Source organism: Camelus ferus, chromosome 2, assembly GCF_009834535.1.
Source record: "Camelus ferus isolate YT-003-E chromosome 2, BCGSAC_Cfer_1.0, whole genome shotgun sequence".
Lineage (NCBI taxonomy): Eukaryota > Metazoa > Chordata > Mammalia > Artiodactyla > Camelidae > Camelus > Camelus ferus.
The window spans coordinates 102,893,505-102,912,640 of record NC_045697.1 but is presented as its reverse complement, the minus strand read 5'-3'; the positions used below and the strand labels follow the sequence as shown (position 1 = coordinate 102,912,640).

Below are 19,136 nucleotides of genomic sequence, written 5' to 3'. Positions count from 1 at the left end.
TAGTAAGAAACTACATTCGCCTAATTATTTTCCTTGCGGGTGTTTCCCTCTGTCTGCATTGTCTAAATCCTTTTCCTTTTGTATTTCATTATTCCAGGCCTTCATCTTAAGATCTCTTTTTTCCACTAAGAGAGAGCAAGGGATCCTAAATGATTTTAGCACATGAGGAATCAGACTCACTAAATAATCCAGCAACAGCTGAGTGCCCACCATGGGCCTCACATCCCGCTGGACGTTGCAGGAAGTTGTAAGTGGTTCCTGACGAACCCAGAAGTCTGCTGGCTGGGCGTCCTCAAGCTCTCCAGTGTTGGAGTGGGTGGGGACTATGGGGAATTGGGGAGCGCAAATCCGGGTGGGAAGGGCAGCTGTTACTCAACCCCAGCCAACTGTTGCCCTGTGGGAATGAAGGCCCAGGCTTGCCCGGTCAGCTTATTTTTACCCGCAAAGCTAGAAATCAAGATTTTTGCGTGAAATCTCTCCATTTAAAAAATTGTCGGCTAATTCAAATTAAAAATAAAAAACCACTGTGTGGGCCGACAAATCTGCCAGCCAAGTCAAATAAGCCTGCGAGGCCCGATCTGGGCTGCGGCCTGCTGTTGCGCACCTTTTGCTTTACATGAGACACTCCCTCTGCATTTAAAAATGCTCACCCCTCAGAGTGACCTGGTGACATTCATAATGGTCTAGTATACCTTCTGGAGAACAACCTTGAACAAGGCTGTTGGCATGCAAATTCTAAACAACGAAACCTGCCAGTCCAGTCATCCAACACCCCAGGGAAAAGTAACTTTTTGACAGAGTTTTTCACTTCTAAATAATTGTTTTCATGTTATGTAGATTCAGTCTAAATTGTGTATTAGTCTTAACATCACAGTTTCTGAGATCACGTGTGTATCAGCATTCCCCACCCCCAGCCACACACATACGAAATGCTATTCCATGACAAAAATGACCCCTTCTGAGGATTATTTTGGGTTCCTGCAGGATTATTATTGCTGGAAATAACAAGTGGTTGGCAAGGCTGTGGAGAAATCGGAATCTTCGTGCACTGTTGGTGGGAATGTAAAATGATGCAGCCGCTATGTAAACAGTATGATGGTTCATCAAAAAGCTAAAATTGAACTATCATACAGTCCAGCAATTCTCTGAATATATATATCCAGAAGAATTGAAAGCAGGGTCTCAAAGAGATATTTGTCCACCTATGTTCGTAGCAGCTTTATTCACTGTAGCCAAAAGATGGAAGCAACCAAAGTGTCCATCGACTGATAAATGGATAAACAAAATGCATACACACAATGGAATATTATTATTCAGCTTTAAAAAGGAAGGAAACTCTGGCACGTGCTACAACACAGGTGAACCTTGAGGACATAATGCAAAGTGAAATCAGCCAGTCTCAAAAAGACAAATACTGTATGATTCCACCCATATAAGGTATCTAGGGTAGTCAAATAGATAGTAACAGAAAGTAGAATGGTGGTTGCCAAGGGCTGGGAGGAGGCAGAAAGAGGGATTTGTTGTTTAATGGGTTTATAAATCAGGGTTCTCCAGAGAAACAGAATCAATATGATGTTTATACACATAGAGAGAGATTTATTTGAAGGAATTGACTCATGAAAATATGGAGGCTGGCAAGTCCAAAATCTGTCGGGTAGGCCATCTGGCTGGAGACCCAGGGAGAAGCTGATGTTGCTGTTTAAATCTGAAGGCTGTCTGGTGACAGATTTCCCTCCTGCTTGGGGGAAGTCAATTTTTCGTTTTATTCAGGTCTTCAACTGATTGGGTGAGGCCCACCCATTGTAGAAAGCAATCTTCTTTACTCAGAGTCTACCAATTGAAATGTAAATCTCATCCAAAAGCACCCTCAAAGAAACAATCTAGAAAAATGTTCAACCAAATATCCAGGCACTGTGGCCTGGCCAAATTAACACATATAATTAAGTTTCATAATGTGTATGGAGTTTCAGTTTTATAGAATGAAAGGTTCTGAGATTGGTTGCATATCAATGTGAACATACTTAACATTACCGCACTTTATACTTTAAGATGGTTAAGATGGTAAATTTTATGTCCTGTGTATTTTACCGCAGTTGAAAACCACAGTTTACTAAATCTTTCACTCGGGCCTGTGTACCAGTGGGATGGGCAAGGGTCTAGGTCCTCGTTACTGCCAAGAAGCTCTGCTGCCACCATCAGGACCAGAGGTGGCATGATAACGAGTACAAGAGAGCCCATTTGGGCACAGCCCTGAAGGCTAGCCCCTCTGGAGCTACTTCACAGGCAAAGGGAATTTTGCTAGAAAAAGTCAAGGTTGAAGCCAGACAGTTGAAGTCTGCTATCAGGAAGGTTTTCAGGGATCATCTGATCAAGAAGAGCAAGAAACTCACAGCTTTCATACCCAATGATGGCTGCTCGCACTTTATTGCAGAAAACGGTGATGTTCTTGTTGCTGGATTTGTTGTTGTTACTGTTGTTTTTATTGAAGTATAATCGATTGACAATGCTGTTAGTCTCTGGTGTACAGCACGGTGATTCAGTTATACACACACACACACATTTATATTCTCTTTCATATTCCTTTTCCATTATAGGTTATTATAAGATATTGAATATAGTTCCCTGTGCTATACAGTAGAAAGTTGTTGTTTCTCTGGTTGCTAGATTTGGTTACAAATGTCATGCTGGTGGTGACATTCCTGAGACCCACTTTAAAGTTGTCAAAGTAGCCAGGGTGTCTCTCTTGGCCTTATGCAAAGGCAAGAAGAAAAGACCGAGATCCTAAGTTTTGATGATGCCAACGTGGTAGTAATAAACTTTCATGTACCAAAAAAACCATGTTAGATAAATTTCCTTTCACTAAATACCAAAAGAAATATTTTTATAAGGGACCTTAGGGTACAGACTGGACTATATTTTAACATCAGGATCTTGTTTAAAAAAAAAAGTTCTTCATACAGCACACTGCTATAAAAGTTGAGAGAGTAAATTATTGCATCTCAATAAAGCTATTTCTGTGGGGAGCTGAGATTACACAATCCAGGTATATTGCTTCCTGGGGATATAATTTTCCTGAAATACAGAGCATAGGGAGTAAAAGAAACAGTGGCTAATACAGTCCTGTGATTGTTACTCTCAAAAAACAAAACTTTTCAACGGAACTGTTGGTAATAGCTAAATAGCAGCCAATTCATGGCTGGTCATGTGATAAATGGCTACAATTTTAGTATTTTGGTGAAAATTGCTACGTCCACAAGGAGGTAGAGTTTGATCATAGGATCACCAAATCCATGCAGCCAATGCATTTCGAGTCGATTTTTCTGAGCATAAGCTCAGACCTGGGGATTCTTTACAAGGTAAGTGAGGGGCCATTAATTGACTATTAACTTAGAAACTCAGATCATTCATTCAAGTTTCTATAACGCTAGAGAAAGTTTTTCAAGTACAAGTATCTAAAACTCAAACTTAACTGATGTGACAAGAAGCACCCCTTCTTCGGTCCCCCTATACTTTAACCATTGGTTTATCCTATGAGCAGCATTATATGAGTAATAATAGCTCTGATCCTAATGCTGAAGGTCAAAATATGAACATGGCAGTGAAATAATACCAATTATAATGAAAAAGGCAACATAAATTCTAGTGCACTAAACTCCATAGGGAAGAGTAACTTTGTTTCTTGTAATTTTTAAAGTGTTTTTTTGTATTTTGTATTAACAGTTTCTCTAATGGCTTTTTCTCCCGCATGAAACTAGAGAGTTAAATAAAGAAGGTAATAATTGCTGAGGCAAGAAGTGAGCTTTTCTTCTCCACAAGAAGGTAACCTTTGAGAGGGAGGGTACAGCTCAGTGGTAGAGCAAATGCTTAGCATGCACAATCTCCAGTACCTCCATTTTTTTAAATTAATAAATAAATCTAATTACCTCTCCCCCCTCAAGAGAAGGCAACCCCTTGACAAGCCTTCCGGTCTCCAGTAAAAGCTCTAACTCTGAGAAGCTCATTTAGGTCTAAGTGGAGCAAGGACCATGAGGTGATGACAGAGGTGCTGGCTGAAATGCTGAGCTCAGCCCGCTGCAATTTCAGATTTTTGAGTCTCCCTGTTTTGAAAAGGAATTAATTGTTTTCTTTTATTTTTACTTCATTAAAAAAAATCCTCAACTATGAACACAAACTTGGCAAATCCATGAATCATAAATACAAAGAAAATCTCTTAAGACCATTTAGGGTATTTCTCTGCTTCTGAGTAAACTTAGGTCTACCTTTTAAAACGTATCTCTAGGGAAAGTTTTCCCTAAATCCTCTAGACTAGGTCAGGGTCCTCTGTACACCTCCATACCATATTGTATTTCTCCTTCAGAGGACTTATCCCAAAACGACACAAAGAATTACTTGGGCTCTCGGGTTAAGATGGCTGATGAAACTCACACCTTTGCCTTTCTTCCCTCCCAAAGTCCTGGTGAGAGGATGCAAGTAATACAGCCATCCAAGTAAATCTGTAACAGGCAAAGTAGCTATACACCAGAAGAGTATGGAACTTGTAGAAGATTTAATCCAGGTAGGGGAAAACTTAGGGAGGCGAGGAACCAGAAATCCTATATATGTGAAAGAAGAGACTTTCAAGGAAATTTTTCCACTGGAGAATGGGCGTAAGTCTCGATCAGAAGTAGCTGGGGCTGGTAGGGGACTGAGAGGCAGCTGGCTTGCACTGAGGGGTCTGGGACACCTGCATCAGCAGCGCGTCACTCACGGAGCTGCTCACTTGGCCTCAGCCCCATGGTAAAGCCACGAATACATTATTAAGTAGCCAAATAAAATTAAGAGTTTGATAAGTAAGATCCCCACTGTGAGCACTGGGACTAGAGAAGGCAGGCGGTAGCCCTGATAACTGACAGCTCTCTTGAAGGACAAGGAGCCCCTACACGCAGAAGTCAGTCCTCCTGGTCCTCCCTTCCCCCAGCCCCCATAGCTGACTCCTATAACAGGAATAGAAAATCCACATTCACTGCCAGGAGAGCAAACATCTTCAGACACACATCAGCCCATCTAGATCTTTTTTCTGCATAGAAACAATGAAAATCTCCAAACATTGGAACAAAACCAAATTGTTTCATTTTGTTATATCATTTCATTTTACTGGGTTAACCTTTGAGAAAACAGTTAAAACAGAAAATGGAAAACAATTTTAAAAGCAAATAATCCTTATCCTAAGAGAAATCAAGAGAACGTTGTACCCATTAAAACAGAACAGGTGGCTGTGAGAATCGATGACTGTTCTTGGAAATTTAAAATGTAATGATGTAAATTTAAAATATTTCAACTTTTTTGCATATGAATATTTTTTGAATATTGCTAGTCATGTTGGACGTCTTTTCATGTTTTTTTTTTTTTTGGACCATTTACAGCTTCATTTCCATGAACTGCCTGTTCCTATTTTTTGCCCGTTTTTTCCCCCCTCTTGAGTCATTTACAGTTTTTCTTATTGATTTGTGAGTGCTCTTTGTATAACATGTTGCTTGGTATATATGGGCAGATGATTCCTCTCAGGCTGTCACTTGCCTTTTAACTGTCTTTTGGTGTTTTTCAAATTTCAGGAATTGAAACTTTTTATAGAAAATTTGTTCTGTAATTATTTTTCTAAAAGCTTGTGAGCTTTAATTTCACTTAGAAATGTCTTTTCCAACTCCAATAAAATAATAGAACTTCTTCTGGTATAATTACATATATCAAAACCATCTAATACCTTTAAACATTTTACAGTTTCCTTATCTGTAAAATGGCAACAATATCTTCCTTACAGTGTTGTCATGAGAATGAGTGAGAAGACGCATGTGAAACATCTGGCGTGCACAGACACTCAATAGACTTATTGTGGAAATAAGGAAATTGAAAGCGACAAAATAAAGAAAGTTGGCCAAGATCAAATACACACAAAAATATAACCTCCTAAGTCATTGACTCAAAGCAAACTAAATGACTTGTTCTTAGCCTCTGCGTGGACAGGAGAGTACACTTTCCCTCCCCATGACTTCGTTAAACAGGCACACAGACACCTTGAAAATAGCGTGCCCATCCGCCTGCGCAGTGAGGAAGATGGTTAAGTGTTCGGAATTTAACATTGCCATTCCCCTTCCTCCTCTCCTGCTTAATCTGCCTGAGGGTGTCTATGGCTTTATCTCTCTCTCTTCTCACCTTGTCCCTCCCACCGCCTGCCCTTGCTTTGAATCCATCAATCCACATTCACGTCCCTAAAACCTGGACATTGATGGATGCGTCCCCAGTGAGGGATCTGAGATGGCCAAGCTCCTCGTGGAGGAAGGCACCCTTTTGACTCTTCCCTGTCCTCTAATTCCCAAATGTCTCATCTCATTTTCTCTCACATAAATTGCTTGCTTCCACAGCCTTCTTGCCTCTCAGCCTTTCTACCCATCTCCACTTCCCTCGCCTCCACACAGACTCTGTTCTGCTGCCTTAATGATATTTCTAAAGCAAAATCTGATCATGTCACTTTTTACTTAAAACGCTTTAGTCCTCTGCCACTCACTAGCCATTTGGCACTAGGAAAATACTTATTTATTGGATCACCTTCCCCATTTGAAGAATAGGCTTAATAATAGTTCGCTATTACTTTTAATATACAATATAAATATGTTAACCTGATCTATAAATCCCTACAGGATGATCTCCACCTTCACCCCTGACCATCTCCTATCTTGTATTTCCTGGTCCAGTCATCCCAGTCCCCTCCCCATTCCTAAAGCACAACACTCACTCTTATTCTGTAATTTTGCACGCACTGTTCTCTCTGTCTGGAAGAATACATTCCCCCCTGCTCCCGGGCCCTTCTATCCACATTCATTGACTGATCCTTGTTTATACCCCAAGGTCCAGTTTCCTCCTGAATTGTTTCTGACACATTCTAAGCTCTGAATGAGTATTCACTGAACGAGGAACTACCAATGTATCTACTATCTATTAATAATATTATGTGCATTATCTCATTCGATGCTCGCAAAATTCCTGTGAGGTCAGTATCATTGTTCCCACCGTTGTGGATGCTCCAGCCAAGCCGCGGAAAGGTTGAGTAATACACCTAAGTTTATACAATTATACAGTTATCAGTGGTGGAACTGGTATCCAAATCCACATCTGTCTGACTTCAGAGGCCAAGTTTGGAGTGAAATAGAGCATCGGGCAAGGCATGAAGGAAGAAGTCATCATAAAATCAAATCTTAAAGCTCTCAAAAATAAAACCTTCGCATGTCGAGTATGCATAGGTTTTCCAAAGCAGCACAAAATCCTGCAAATCTGGCCTTTTCATCGACTGCTAGGAAGGTGCCAAGGGCCCACACAACAATGAGTTCTTGACCAGCAAGGAGGTGTGACAACCATTCCAGATGACCCTCCCCCAAGGACCACGTGTCCACAGCGTCTCCCAGCATGAGAAATCAGGACTTAGCAGGTTCCTTTCAGACTCTTAGATCTCCTTCTTTCTATGCCATAAAATGTAGTTCGCTGTATTTCTTAAAAATGAAAGTTCTTTTTAACAAGGCTTTTGTATAAGTTTATGAAAAAAATACTATTAGAGTAGAAACAACTTAAATGTAAAGGATCAGCCACTCAAGCATCCATCTCCAGAACTTGGGGCTGTCTAATTGGCAGTCATAGCACATTAAAAGCCTTTATTTAAAGGGGGAGGGTATAGCTCCAGTGGTAGAGTATGTGCGTAGCATGCATGAGGTTCTAGGTTCAATCTCCAGTACCTCCACTAAAAAAATAATTAAATAAATAAACCTAGTTACCCCCCTGACAAAAAACATATAAAAAAGACTACTTCAGTACACTCTGCACGGTCATAGATCATAGGTACGGAAATAAAAATATGGAACAAGTGTAGGTCTCTATCTTTTCAACAGATACGAATGCCTTTATTCTCTGCTCATTGTTAAGAAAATATTTTACAAATGTTTGTGGTACTTTTAAGTCTGCTAGGAGTTTTTTTTCAAATGGTCTGTTAATGGTATATATCGAATAATTCTATAATGGTTTGTCCTCAGAGAACACTGACTTCAAATAGGAAAGAAGATAACTTTCTCTAAAGATGGATGCAGTGATGGATAGAGAGCTAAGGAGATGGTTAGGAGCAACAATTAGATGTGTAGTAACAGTGGGAGGGTCCAAACACAGGGACTCAGTGGAGAGGCACTCAGAATGATGGGTACGTACATTGTGAAGTGAAAAAGGCAGAGGGCAGAGCAATGGACAGAATATATTACAATATGGGGTGTGTGTGTACGCAAGTGCATGTATGTGTGTGAGATGTCTCTAGAAAGACCCACAAGAAACTGATACAAATGATTGCCTCTTAGAAATGGGCTTGGAGGTACTATGTAGAAGTGGAGGGAGAGATCAAGGTAGAAGAGCAGACCTGTACGCTGTATAATTTTTCCCTCCTTGCGTGTGTGTGTGTTAATCATGTGCATGCATTTTCATTTCAAAATAAAACAGGAATGCACGAGGTTGCCCAGAACTGCAAGGCTCAGGTGTTTGGGACACACTCAAGTTCAGCCAGGCTACCTTGAGTGATAAGTGATAAATGTGACCCAAGGAAGGGAGTCTGTGCCCTGCTCTCCAGGCTGAGCACCAGGAAGTGAACCAGGGCCAAACCCCCAGATGGGATTATGGAATCCAAGAGCAGAAAAGACCTGTGCCCAAGAGACTGGGTAGAGTCCTGGGGAGGTCTCCCATAACATCAGAGGAGAAATATCTCTGTGATCTGTGTAGATAGTAGCCTCAACGTCTAACCTTAAGTTATCATGATGGGACAGCAACAGAATGTCTCCTGCATCCAAGGGAGGCAAAGATATAGCTGAGAGGAACCGACTAGAATGGGAGGGTTGCAGAGATGAAAACAAAAGATTTCTCCATGACAACCTGTGTGGACCAATCAGGGAGGAATAGATACCCCCTCGCCCCCCTCAATGAAGACCAGACTTCTTCCTACCCTAACTACAGCCACCAACGCTTTGGAACCATGTAATCCATATAACCATATGAACCTAGATAAACAGATCAAGCCAGAACTCAGGTAAAACGCCATGTAAGGGAACGGGCAGGGATCCAAACTGGCAGAGATTAAGTTTCTGCCATAGAATGGTGAGTCGGAATATAAATTTGGCAGAGTCATATAAGAATAAAGTTGATACATTTCTTGTGCACCTAAATTTGTGGCCTTAGACTAATACCCACCATGCATATTGTATACTTCAGCCTTCTGTGAGTTTGAGAAGTTGATCCAGAGATACTTACATGCAATGTGCCATTGGGGTGTCAAGTCCCCCACTGGTTGAATAGGCATTTTAATATCCATTGCAGGGGGCTTCTGTGCGATAGTGTATCTAAGCTGCCGGGCCCAGTGTGGATGCTCTATAAGTACTATTTCCTTCATCCCAGTATCATCACATCAATCAGCAACCATAGAATATTACAATTTCCAAGTATACCACTGGTCAGGCATTAATTATGCTTTAGGTTGGCTGCTTCATGATGGCATCTTCGCATCTTAATCTCATCAGTAAAATGTCTTCAGACCACATGGATGACTTCTGGGAAGGATTTCTGTGGCCGGTTAGCCCCACCCACAGTGTGTGGTTTCCAGTAAGCTTCAATCAAAGAGAGTGTCCCCTCCCTGACCTGAGCATGCTGTCATTTCCCAGGCCTTTTGCCACAATCAGTGCAAAGTCCATCTCTTGGCATTCTAACTTTCCATCCCTCCTACATAAGCTACATAAGATAAGCCATGCCTGCTTGTTCCAGGTCCAGGAAATGTATGCAGCCCCAGTGCCTGACATCTATTCCTGGAGCTAGATAAGACAAAGGGAGGGGCATCAGTGCAGGCCCTTTAAATACATTATTTCATTCAACCTTTCCAATCATCACCATTTCATTGGCAGAAAACTAAGGCTCAGAGAGGTTAAGTGATTTCCCTGGTAACCAAGAACAAGTAAGTAGCAGAGCAAAACTTGAAGCTAAATCCAGAAGGCTCCAAAGCTCATGCTCTTTCTGTCATGTAAATGCCCATGGAGGAAGGAATGTGAAAGGTAAGTATGATTTGTACCAAAGTGATGGTTGATTGGAGTACATGGCCGGGAGTTAGAGGTATGGGGAGTCGTCTCCTAAACACGTATACGTGATTTGATAGTAGCATGTGAACTCAGAGAGTGAGAAAAGGAGAAAGAGAGAGAGAGAGAGCATTCAAACATCTTTCATTAGGCTCCGGCTAGAATGTGGGTTGAGCCTGTCTCTATGGCAGTGACAATAATGGTAACAATGCTTTGTGTGTGTCTAGTACTCAGCTCTTCTAAATACCTTGACATCCATTATATGATTCAATTTGTACAATCTTCCTGGCAAGATATGCAGGAAAAGCATGATTATTGCCATTCCTAGAGAAGGGAAAGCAGCACATTCCCCAGCAATCTCAAAACACAGAGCTGAAGTGTGTGTGGGTACTCCACATGATGGCTGAAGATCTGGAGATGGGGGTCCTCTTTTCCCTGGTGAAGCAGAGAATGAAGTGTGCCAATCAGAGCCTCAGTAGGAAACAGATGACATGGTCAGTTGGATAATTTGAGGCAATTCTAACAAAAGGACTATTTACAAATGAGTGCTCAGGGTATAGGCAAACCACAAGATTTGGGCAATTCTCGGGTTTGCATCAGTAGGACCCACTACTGCACACAAGGCTGAAGGGCAATAGGACAGTGTGGTTATTACAACAGGAAGAGAAAAATTTGTGCAGAGAGACCACCTGACAGGAGCTCTGGCTTTCGACCAAGGGACACAGCCAATCTACAGTGACCCCACAAGGAGGAGCCCAGGGAAATATATACCTTGATTTTACTTCACTCCCTTCTTCCCTCTGATCACCTGCTGGTGCCTCCTGTTAGCCAAGTCCAGCTGGAAGTCAGAGGCAAGGATATGTGAGAACAGCTTAGCCTCATGAGACACAGAACAGGGAGCAAAGGAGCAGAGTGAATCTGTAGGAGCAAATGGAAGCTATCCTGCACATGAGGTTGTCTGCTGAGTTAGAGGCCACTCTAGAACTGTGTATCAGTAAGACTTCAGCTTCCTTTAAATGGTGAAACAATAAAGAGGGGTTACCGGGCAAGCTTCAAGTTCAGTCACATCAGGAGACTGGCTCTCTGTGAGGGTGTAAGATCTGTCCTCCTCAGTGTGCCAACTCTGTACTCAGGCTGCCTTGCCTCGTGGTAGCAAAATGACTGCAGTAGTTCCTGGTGCTGCTTCTTGCACCACATTTGCTGGAGGAAGAGAGGGACCATGGTTCAGAATTTCCAGTAAAAGTCCTGAGACTCATTCTGATTGGACTATCTTGGGTCATATACTCAATGGTGAATCAAACATTATGGCTAGAATATAGAATGCATCCATTGGCGTCGCCTAGGTCAAGGGCTTCATCCCTAGATACAGGAATGAAATGGTTTGCCACAAACCACATAGATTCTGGAACAGAAATTAGAGCTTTGTGGGATGGTTAAGAGGCCACCAAGAAGTGCCCACTCGAGTAGGACTGCAGAACTGCCACTGATAGAAAAAGGGAAAAGCCAACTGGGTCTAAGAAGTGTTTCAGTTCAAAGTGCAAACAATCAACAGAAGCCTAACATGGACCAAATCGATGGGGGTGGTGGCGGGTATTTACTTCACTCAAGGAAACACAACGGCTCCATCAAACATTGGTGTAGAGGCTCAAAAATGATTTTTGGAACTCAGCTTCCTTTCTCATGGATATTATTACCTCACGGTCAAAAGATGGCTGCTGCACTTCTAGGCATCCCAACCAAGTTCAATGCAGGAAAAAGGAAAGGGGGCAAATGATGGTCTAAAGGGAAAAAGCATTGTCTTAGAGAGCTATTGACTCTCTTTGCAGAGGCCAACTCTTTATTGGCCAGAACTATGCTATGCAGCCACCTCTTAGCTGCAAGGGAGTCTGGGAAGGAGGGGATTGTTGTTTTCTAGCCCGAGCTGCAGATGAAGGTAAGGGAGATGGGGATGGGGAGTTGTTTGGGGGAGCTCATCTCTGGTGCTGCCACAGGAATGACTGCCTAACAGCACTGGAGGCCCAGCTGAGGCTGGAAGTCATAAATCTGTGGTCAAGCCAATCAGCAAAGGGTCACTCACTTGACAATGAAATTGTTAACTGGAAAAAATGACAGCTTTATACTAAATTTCACTGATTCTGCTAACTTGGGAGAACTACAGGCCAAATTTTCCTAGCAAACAAAATAGTGAAGCCAACCACATAGACAATTCAGGCAAATTCCTGGAACAATGCTGCTATCTCATTTCCAAAAAAATTAAGAGCCTTTCTGAATAAATTTCTAAACTAAAGCCCCATAGTCTGTGACATATACCAACACCAATACTGGTTATTTTCCCAGAGAAGTTCACTTATCCGATTTTAAAGACTACTGATAAAATTTTAGTACTTTTCTAGGTAATCTTTAAAAATTAGTTCATGCTCTATTTAGATAGGTCTTTAAAAGGAACCGCCTTAGTATGCAGGTTTTGAGTGTTTATGCATTATCACAAAACACAAATTGTTTTTCTTATGTAAGCATCTTGAATGGGGCCATATACATATCTGCTTTTAATTAAATAAATTTAGTGGATATGATTACATAATCCAAACATAGAATTGCTCTTAGAGCCCACAGTGATGCATCCAAAAAATGTACACATTTGACTCCAGAAGCCTTGAAGTAAAATGTGGATCTTCAAGGGTGTTCTCAAGGAGGAGCTAAGAAAGTTTAGGATACAAAACACACCTGTGTTTTCTCAGTCCCCCATCACATGGCAGCTGCTGTCCCCACAATTTTCTTCCCATCTCTCCTGCCCGTTCCAGAAGAGGGAACTTAGGTGGAATCATACATCCCCCCTTTCCAGGTTCCTGTAGGTCCAAAGCTTGACACATTTCTCCACCAGTACATCAAAGGCACCATCCCATCTTCCCAAGCAGGAAAGGACCTTCCTTCTGAAACAAAAGCGTAGGGAGAACTGACAAAGATCAAATCATAACAACGCCAAACTCTAGGCAAGTGCTTAATACAGCTTCATAGAAAGTACCAGCAACTTCCCACCTTTAATAAATAATACAAGTATTGGAGGAAAAAAATCATATGAATAATTTATGTTCACATGGCACCATATGGCAATAATAACAGACATCACAGATCTTCGATGTGAAACAAAAGAGGGAAGGGAATAGAAGATAATGACTAAAAAGATACAAAGCAAGAGCAATGGTTACATTTTCCTTAGCCAACGTGTGTTGTTGGAAAGGGACTGCTGGAAATGGGAATTTTAAACTCTTGACTAAGAGAAGTATGCGTCCTATTAAAACATGAAAAGGCTCCCACTGTAGATATGTAAGAAAAATTATGCTTATATTCATATGCAGATATAAACTAATGAAGCTACTTTGGGGATTTGTGGATAGTCTTAGATATGTTAATAGCCAACAAGTAAAAGAAAATGATTTCTATCTTAAAACAACAAAATGATTAATGTAAGTATTAAGATAGCCAGTAATTCCATTAATGGCTGCTTCCCATCTGTACGATGCTTATTAGCAACCATGGGGAGCAAATAACCTCTCTTCTAGGTTGGGATGTTTGGTTTACAAGCCATGTGATTTTGGTCAAGTCCTTTAGCTTTTCTCCATGTCTCTGCTTCTTCATCTGAGAAACTGAGAAGGTAATATTTGTCCTATACCTACTTCTCCAGGTGCAGTGAGGATCAAACCAGGTAATGCTTATGGCAGCATTTTGAGAATTGTGAAGTACTAGCAAACCCAAAGTACTATTACTATTAATAATAGTGGTAGATATGATTTACTGACTCTCTACAGAGCACTGGGCAAGATACCATGTGCACTGGATGCATAATAAAATGTGCAATGCTCATTCTAACATATTTAGCTTTAGCATCCCTGTCTAAGACAGTACAGCATACTCCCTGGAATTTTAATTAGTAGATAATAAAAATAGCTACCGTTCAGTAAGCACTTATACCGCACTAGTCTAAACACTTTAAATATCTTCCATCATTTAATGCTCACAAGAACCTGATGAGGAGGGCAGTGTTATCACCATCTTTATTTTATAGAAGGGGAAACCGAGACTCAAAGAGTTTAAGCAACTCCCCAATCCCAGTTCCCAACGTATTGAATAGTGGAATGTGGAATGGAATCCAGGTAACAGAATTAACACGCCTTGACATTTCCTCGTAGTTGAACCAGTGACTTGTGGATGTACACAAGCAACAGATCCGTGTTGACTGACTGAATGAGCATATATAGATCCCTGTGTTTTGAGTACTTAGAACATTACCATGTTCCTATGGCATATATTATTATTTTCTAAATGAGGAAAGGAAAAAGAAAACTTCTCATACCTCAAATAACTGTTACCATCAAGAAATGAACCTTCAAGAGCAGACTTTGCCAGATGGACCTTAACTCTTAGAAGACTAGATTATAAACTTTCAATTGGTTTTGATGAAAAATTTCTAAAATATACAAAAAAATTTTAAGGATCAGTGTACTATGGGCGGCTATTTGAGTACCCCCCCCAGGCCCCTATCAAGAACCAATTTAGTCTGTCTTATAAATTATTCTTTCCACCTTCTGAGTGTTTGCTCCTCACGACACCTGCTTCTAACAAAGGCAACTATGACGTATCTTTGCTGCGTATCTCTGCTCTCCTTCTTCTCTGTTTGCTCCTCTTTCCTCGTAGGTCATCTATATCCTCTTTTCTCTAGACTTTCACTTGAAAATTTGGCTTTTTATAGACAGAATCCACCTTTTTCATTCAATTATCAAAGTGAACAGTCACAATGAATTGAATGTGTTTCTAACATTTGTCTTTCCACTCAATTCGCTTCTTGCCCCTTGCCCAGGATTTGTCCCATTGGCAACAGAGACTTTTTTCAGGGGGTCTAAATCCTAATAGACAGCACTTCCTGGCAAGCCTCCCACGTTTCCTTAATTTACTCCCCACTCTCTAAAAGGGCTGTCACTTCTTGTCCTTTCTCTTCTAATAGTCAACACCTCCTCCTCCATCTCAGCAGATGATCTCAGCTCTAAGTTTACTGAGAAAATATAAGCAACACTAAAAGATCTGCCTGGTCTCCCCCAACCAGATACATCATCTCACCCTTGTCCATACCCACATCCTCTCTCTTTGCTCTCTTCTGTGTCCCATACTATTTCTTTCAACAACCTTGCAAATCACTAATTTTCTCTTCGACTATATAGGAATTCAAATCTAATACATTTGTACTCCAACAACTGTATTTTTTTAATTCTTGTTTTTTTATTGAAGTGTAATCGATGTACAATGTTAGTTTCAGGTGTACAGCAAAACAATTCAGTTATACGTATACATACTTCTTTTTGGATTCTGCGATGATTGTATTTTTTATGTACAAATTCTTGATCCTCTCTTTTCATGTTTCATTTTTGTTTATTTTTATTCCATGATTTCTTGTTCTTTTTGATAAAAGTTATGCCTTCAATTCTTTGATCATCTCAATCATATTTATATTCAAATCTTATCAAACTGTTCCAGAGATAAAACTGATTTTATCTATAGTCAACTTACATTCTAATTGTTGATTTTTGTTGGCTTTCTTTCTAAGCATTAAACCTATCCACATGTTTTGGAATTTGAGTTTGCAGACTCATAGTGAAGCATTTGAAAGCTTTTAACATTTTTCTATCTCTTCCCATGCCTTCAACCATAAGCTCACCCCTCTCTGTCAGCAGACCCTCAATGAAAGCCAAGTCTTGTAGCATCAATTAGGAACTCCTGCCCTAAGGTGATATTGTGGATTCTGCAGATCCAGTCACAGAGCAACTAGGCAGCTTGGCTCAATTTGCGTTGTAAGATTGTATCTAGGCACCCCCATCTCCCTGGGTCTATAGCTTCCTAAAAGCCACATCTCCAAGTAGATGTTATCTAGAGTTTTAATATTTTTTCAGCCTCTCTCCTGAGAAAGGAGGAGTTTTCAGGCTGTAAGATCGAAACTGATTTCTTGTGGGGCAATTTTAGTGTCCTCTACCCCTCAGGAGCTGAAATCCTGGCCATGGCTCTGTGCTCTCTACATTTCCCATAAACTTTGTGGCTTCAGCCTACTCGCTTTGGCATTTTTTGTTCTATTTCCGTCTAGGAGATGTTTGTCTTATTTTTGAACTTGGATTTATTGTTTTCTCCCTTTAGGTTTGATTTGTTATTGTCATGTATTTGTAGCATGGGTTATAAGAGCTTGAGCTCAGAAGGCCATCTTGCCTAGAAGTTGTCTCTATAATACTCTGCCTTCTCTCTTATTTCTATCAAAAGCCAGTCTCCTCATTTGTGCACTGTGTTTCATCCACCCTTGTCTTCTTGTGGACTTTGCTCCTGCAATTATTTCTCCTCTGCTCCTTTTTATACCAGAGTTCCTCAAAAGATTTCTCCATATTCACTGTCCTCACTTTCTCATTCCTCATTCTTTCCTTGAGTCATCCTGATCAGGCATTCGTGCCTGAGAATGCATTGAAAAGGGAGTGCTTTGCCCTTGTTAAGTTTGAGTTGCCAAGTAGGCATCCAAGCAGAGGTAATGAGTAAGTAGTCTTGAGGCTCAGAGAAGAGTACAGGGCTGGAGATATTAATATGGAACCCTTCAATATACTGATCTCATGGCAGAAATGAGGATGTGTTTATCAAATATTCTTTCTCCTCTTCCTCTTTAGCACAGAACTTCAATTTTAGTTGAGCATATTACTTTCTGAAATAAAAGCTGCAAGTAACCAATCTCCGTTGGAGTGAGGTGTAAGCACATGACAGAATCTAGTCATTGAACTGACGCGATAAACTTGCAAATATGTGTGTGTGTGTTGGTGGTGCAGTGGAGGCTTCCAAAAAGCTTCTTTAAAAGAACTGATCTGTTGGATGTCTCCCCTTTCTTTTTCCTTCCTTCTGGTGTATGTAGATGATACCTGGAGCTAAATTTGCCATCTTAGGTCATGAGATGGACCTGAGACCTAGGATGATGCAACAGAAAATCCGAGGTAGCCTGAGCCTCTGATGACTTTATAAATCTGCCACATCAGCTGAGAACTGGCTCCTTCTGACTTCTAGTAGGAGAGGGAATGAACTCTTCCATGTTTCCTCTATTGTAACGGAATCTCTCTTATCAGCAGTGGAATGTGATTCGTTAGAGAATGCATGGAACTGAAAGCCATGGAACCAGAAGAGATCATCTAGGGAATAAGAAGAGACAAGAACAGGAGAGGACCACACCAGCGCCTACGGAACTCCAACATCCATAGGAAGAGGAAGAGAATCTAGGAAAAGAGGTCAACAATGAAGGGTCTATAAGGTAACAGGAAAACCAGGTCAGTGTGGTGTCCTGGAAGCAAGGGAAGAAAATGTATGCAGTAAGAAGCATTAATTATTGTCAAATGCTGCTCATTGATCAAGTAAGATGAGGACTGAGGATTGACCATTGGATTTAGCAACATGAAGATCTCTGATGACCTGGACAAGAGCATGTTCAGAGGAGGGGTGGGAAAAAGCCTGACTTGAATGGGCATAAGAGAGCATGAGAGGAGAGGAAGACAGGAAATACAAGCAACTCTTTTAAGTAGTTTCATCTCAGAGAAGAGCAGAGAATTGGGGCAATAGCTGGAGAAATAAGCTGGAAAAAAGTTTTTGTTTGTTTTAAAAGAAGAAAAATAATAGTATGTTTGATGCTGGTGGGAATGATCTAATTTCATGATGCAAGAATGAGAAGGTAGAATCATTGGTGTGATATTTTTGTTTAAATCAGGTTGTTCCCTGAGCTCAACTCCAATAATCACTTTAATTGGCACTTTATTATGTTTTCATAACTAGCTATCATGTTGCTAATTTTTCCTGCTCCTTTTTCATTTAGTGTAATAAACTCAGTGCATTTTTTAAGTGGCATAAATAATTACAAAAATTTTTTTAAAGGCTTGATTTAAAAAAAATGAAAATATATCCTAATTCAATTCTATTGTATTTAGATTAAATCTTTTAGATGCTAGGTGCTTCAGAAATCTCCAATGTATTAGGAAAAAGCATGAGTTGAAGGAAAAAAAAAAAGAGAAATGTGCAAAATTTTTACTCTGTGGTAGACTTGGTATCCAAGGATTGGAACTTTGATCTACAGTATAAGGCATGATTTTGAGTTTATCTTTCCTGTTGGAATTACAGCAAAAACAAATAAGCAAATAAAATGTTAACATAAAAGTATTAGCTTAAAGTGCTTAAAGTGCTACCCAGTATTAGGTAAGAATGGAGACGACTACAATGTGTGTGTTGAGCTTAAAGAATTTGTGTTATCTGGAGACTGGAACTCTATCAAGACTAGAAGGTGGAGGGCTCACAGTCTTTAAGGCATTAGCCTTCTGTGACTCCCTTTGCCTGGCAATGCAATAAAGCTGTTCTTTTCTATCCTCCAAACAAACAAACGAACAAACAAACAAACAAACCTAGAAGGTGGATTCTTTAACTTGATGATGGGTATTTGAGCGGTATGGCTCTCTGGAAAGGAACTAGGGAGACCCCTGCTGGGGGCATGGAGTGACGGGCTCCCCACACAGAGCCAGATTTGGGGTAAATGGGAGGTTGCAAATTCAAAAACTTAGTCGGATGAGGATTTAGAATGAGAAAGGAAAAGAATACATGATGAAGTGATCATGAATGGACAAGCTGGAGTAATTAGTCTTCTAGAAAAATAAGAATGAAGTAAGTCAGGAAAACAAGTCACAAGAAGAAAAGAACTGTGGTACCTGAAACTCCAAGTAGGTAAATGAATATGGAGGTTTCGGTTCCAGATCCCTTCAAGGACATTCCCGAATCCCATAAGAGTCCACAGACCCTGCATAGGTCAAAGTGTCCTGCTAGAAGAAGAGAATGTTCTCTGAGATGTGCAAATGGTCAATCCTGATACACCAAAAACTCATCATAATTTCAAAGAAACGTTAAGGTTTAAAAAAAGTCTGAGGCGAGGGGAGGAGGTGGCAAAAGGACTGGAACTGACAGGGTTGGGCAAGG

At 40.7% G+C, this 19,136-nt stretch overlaps 1 protein-coding gene across 1 annotated transcript; it reads left to right on the top strand.

Moving 5' to 3' along the window:
• The first annotated feature begins 211 nt into the window (after positions 1-211).
• On the top strand, positions 212-2,785 carry LOC102517053 (40S ribosomal protein S23-like). The gene is made up of 3 exons (XM_032466602.1): positions 212-247; positions 2,161-2,455; positions 2,664-2,785. Exons 1-3 carry the CDS (start codon positions 212-214, stop codon positions 2,783-2,785), a joined length of 453 nt encoding a protein of 150 aa, XP_032322493.1.
• Positions 2,786-19,136: the final 16,351 nt, after the last annotated feature.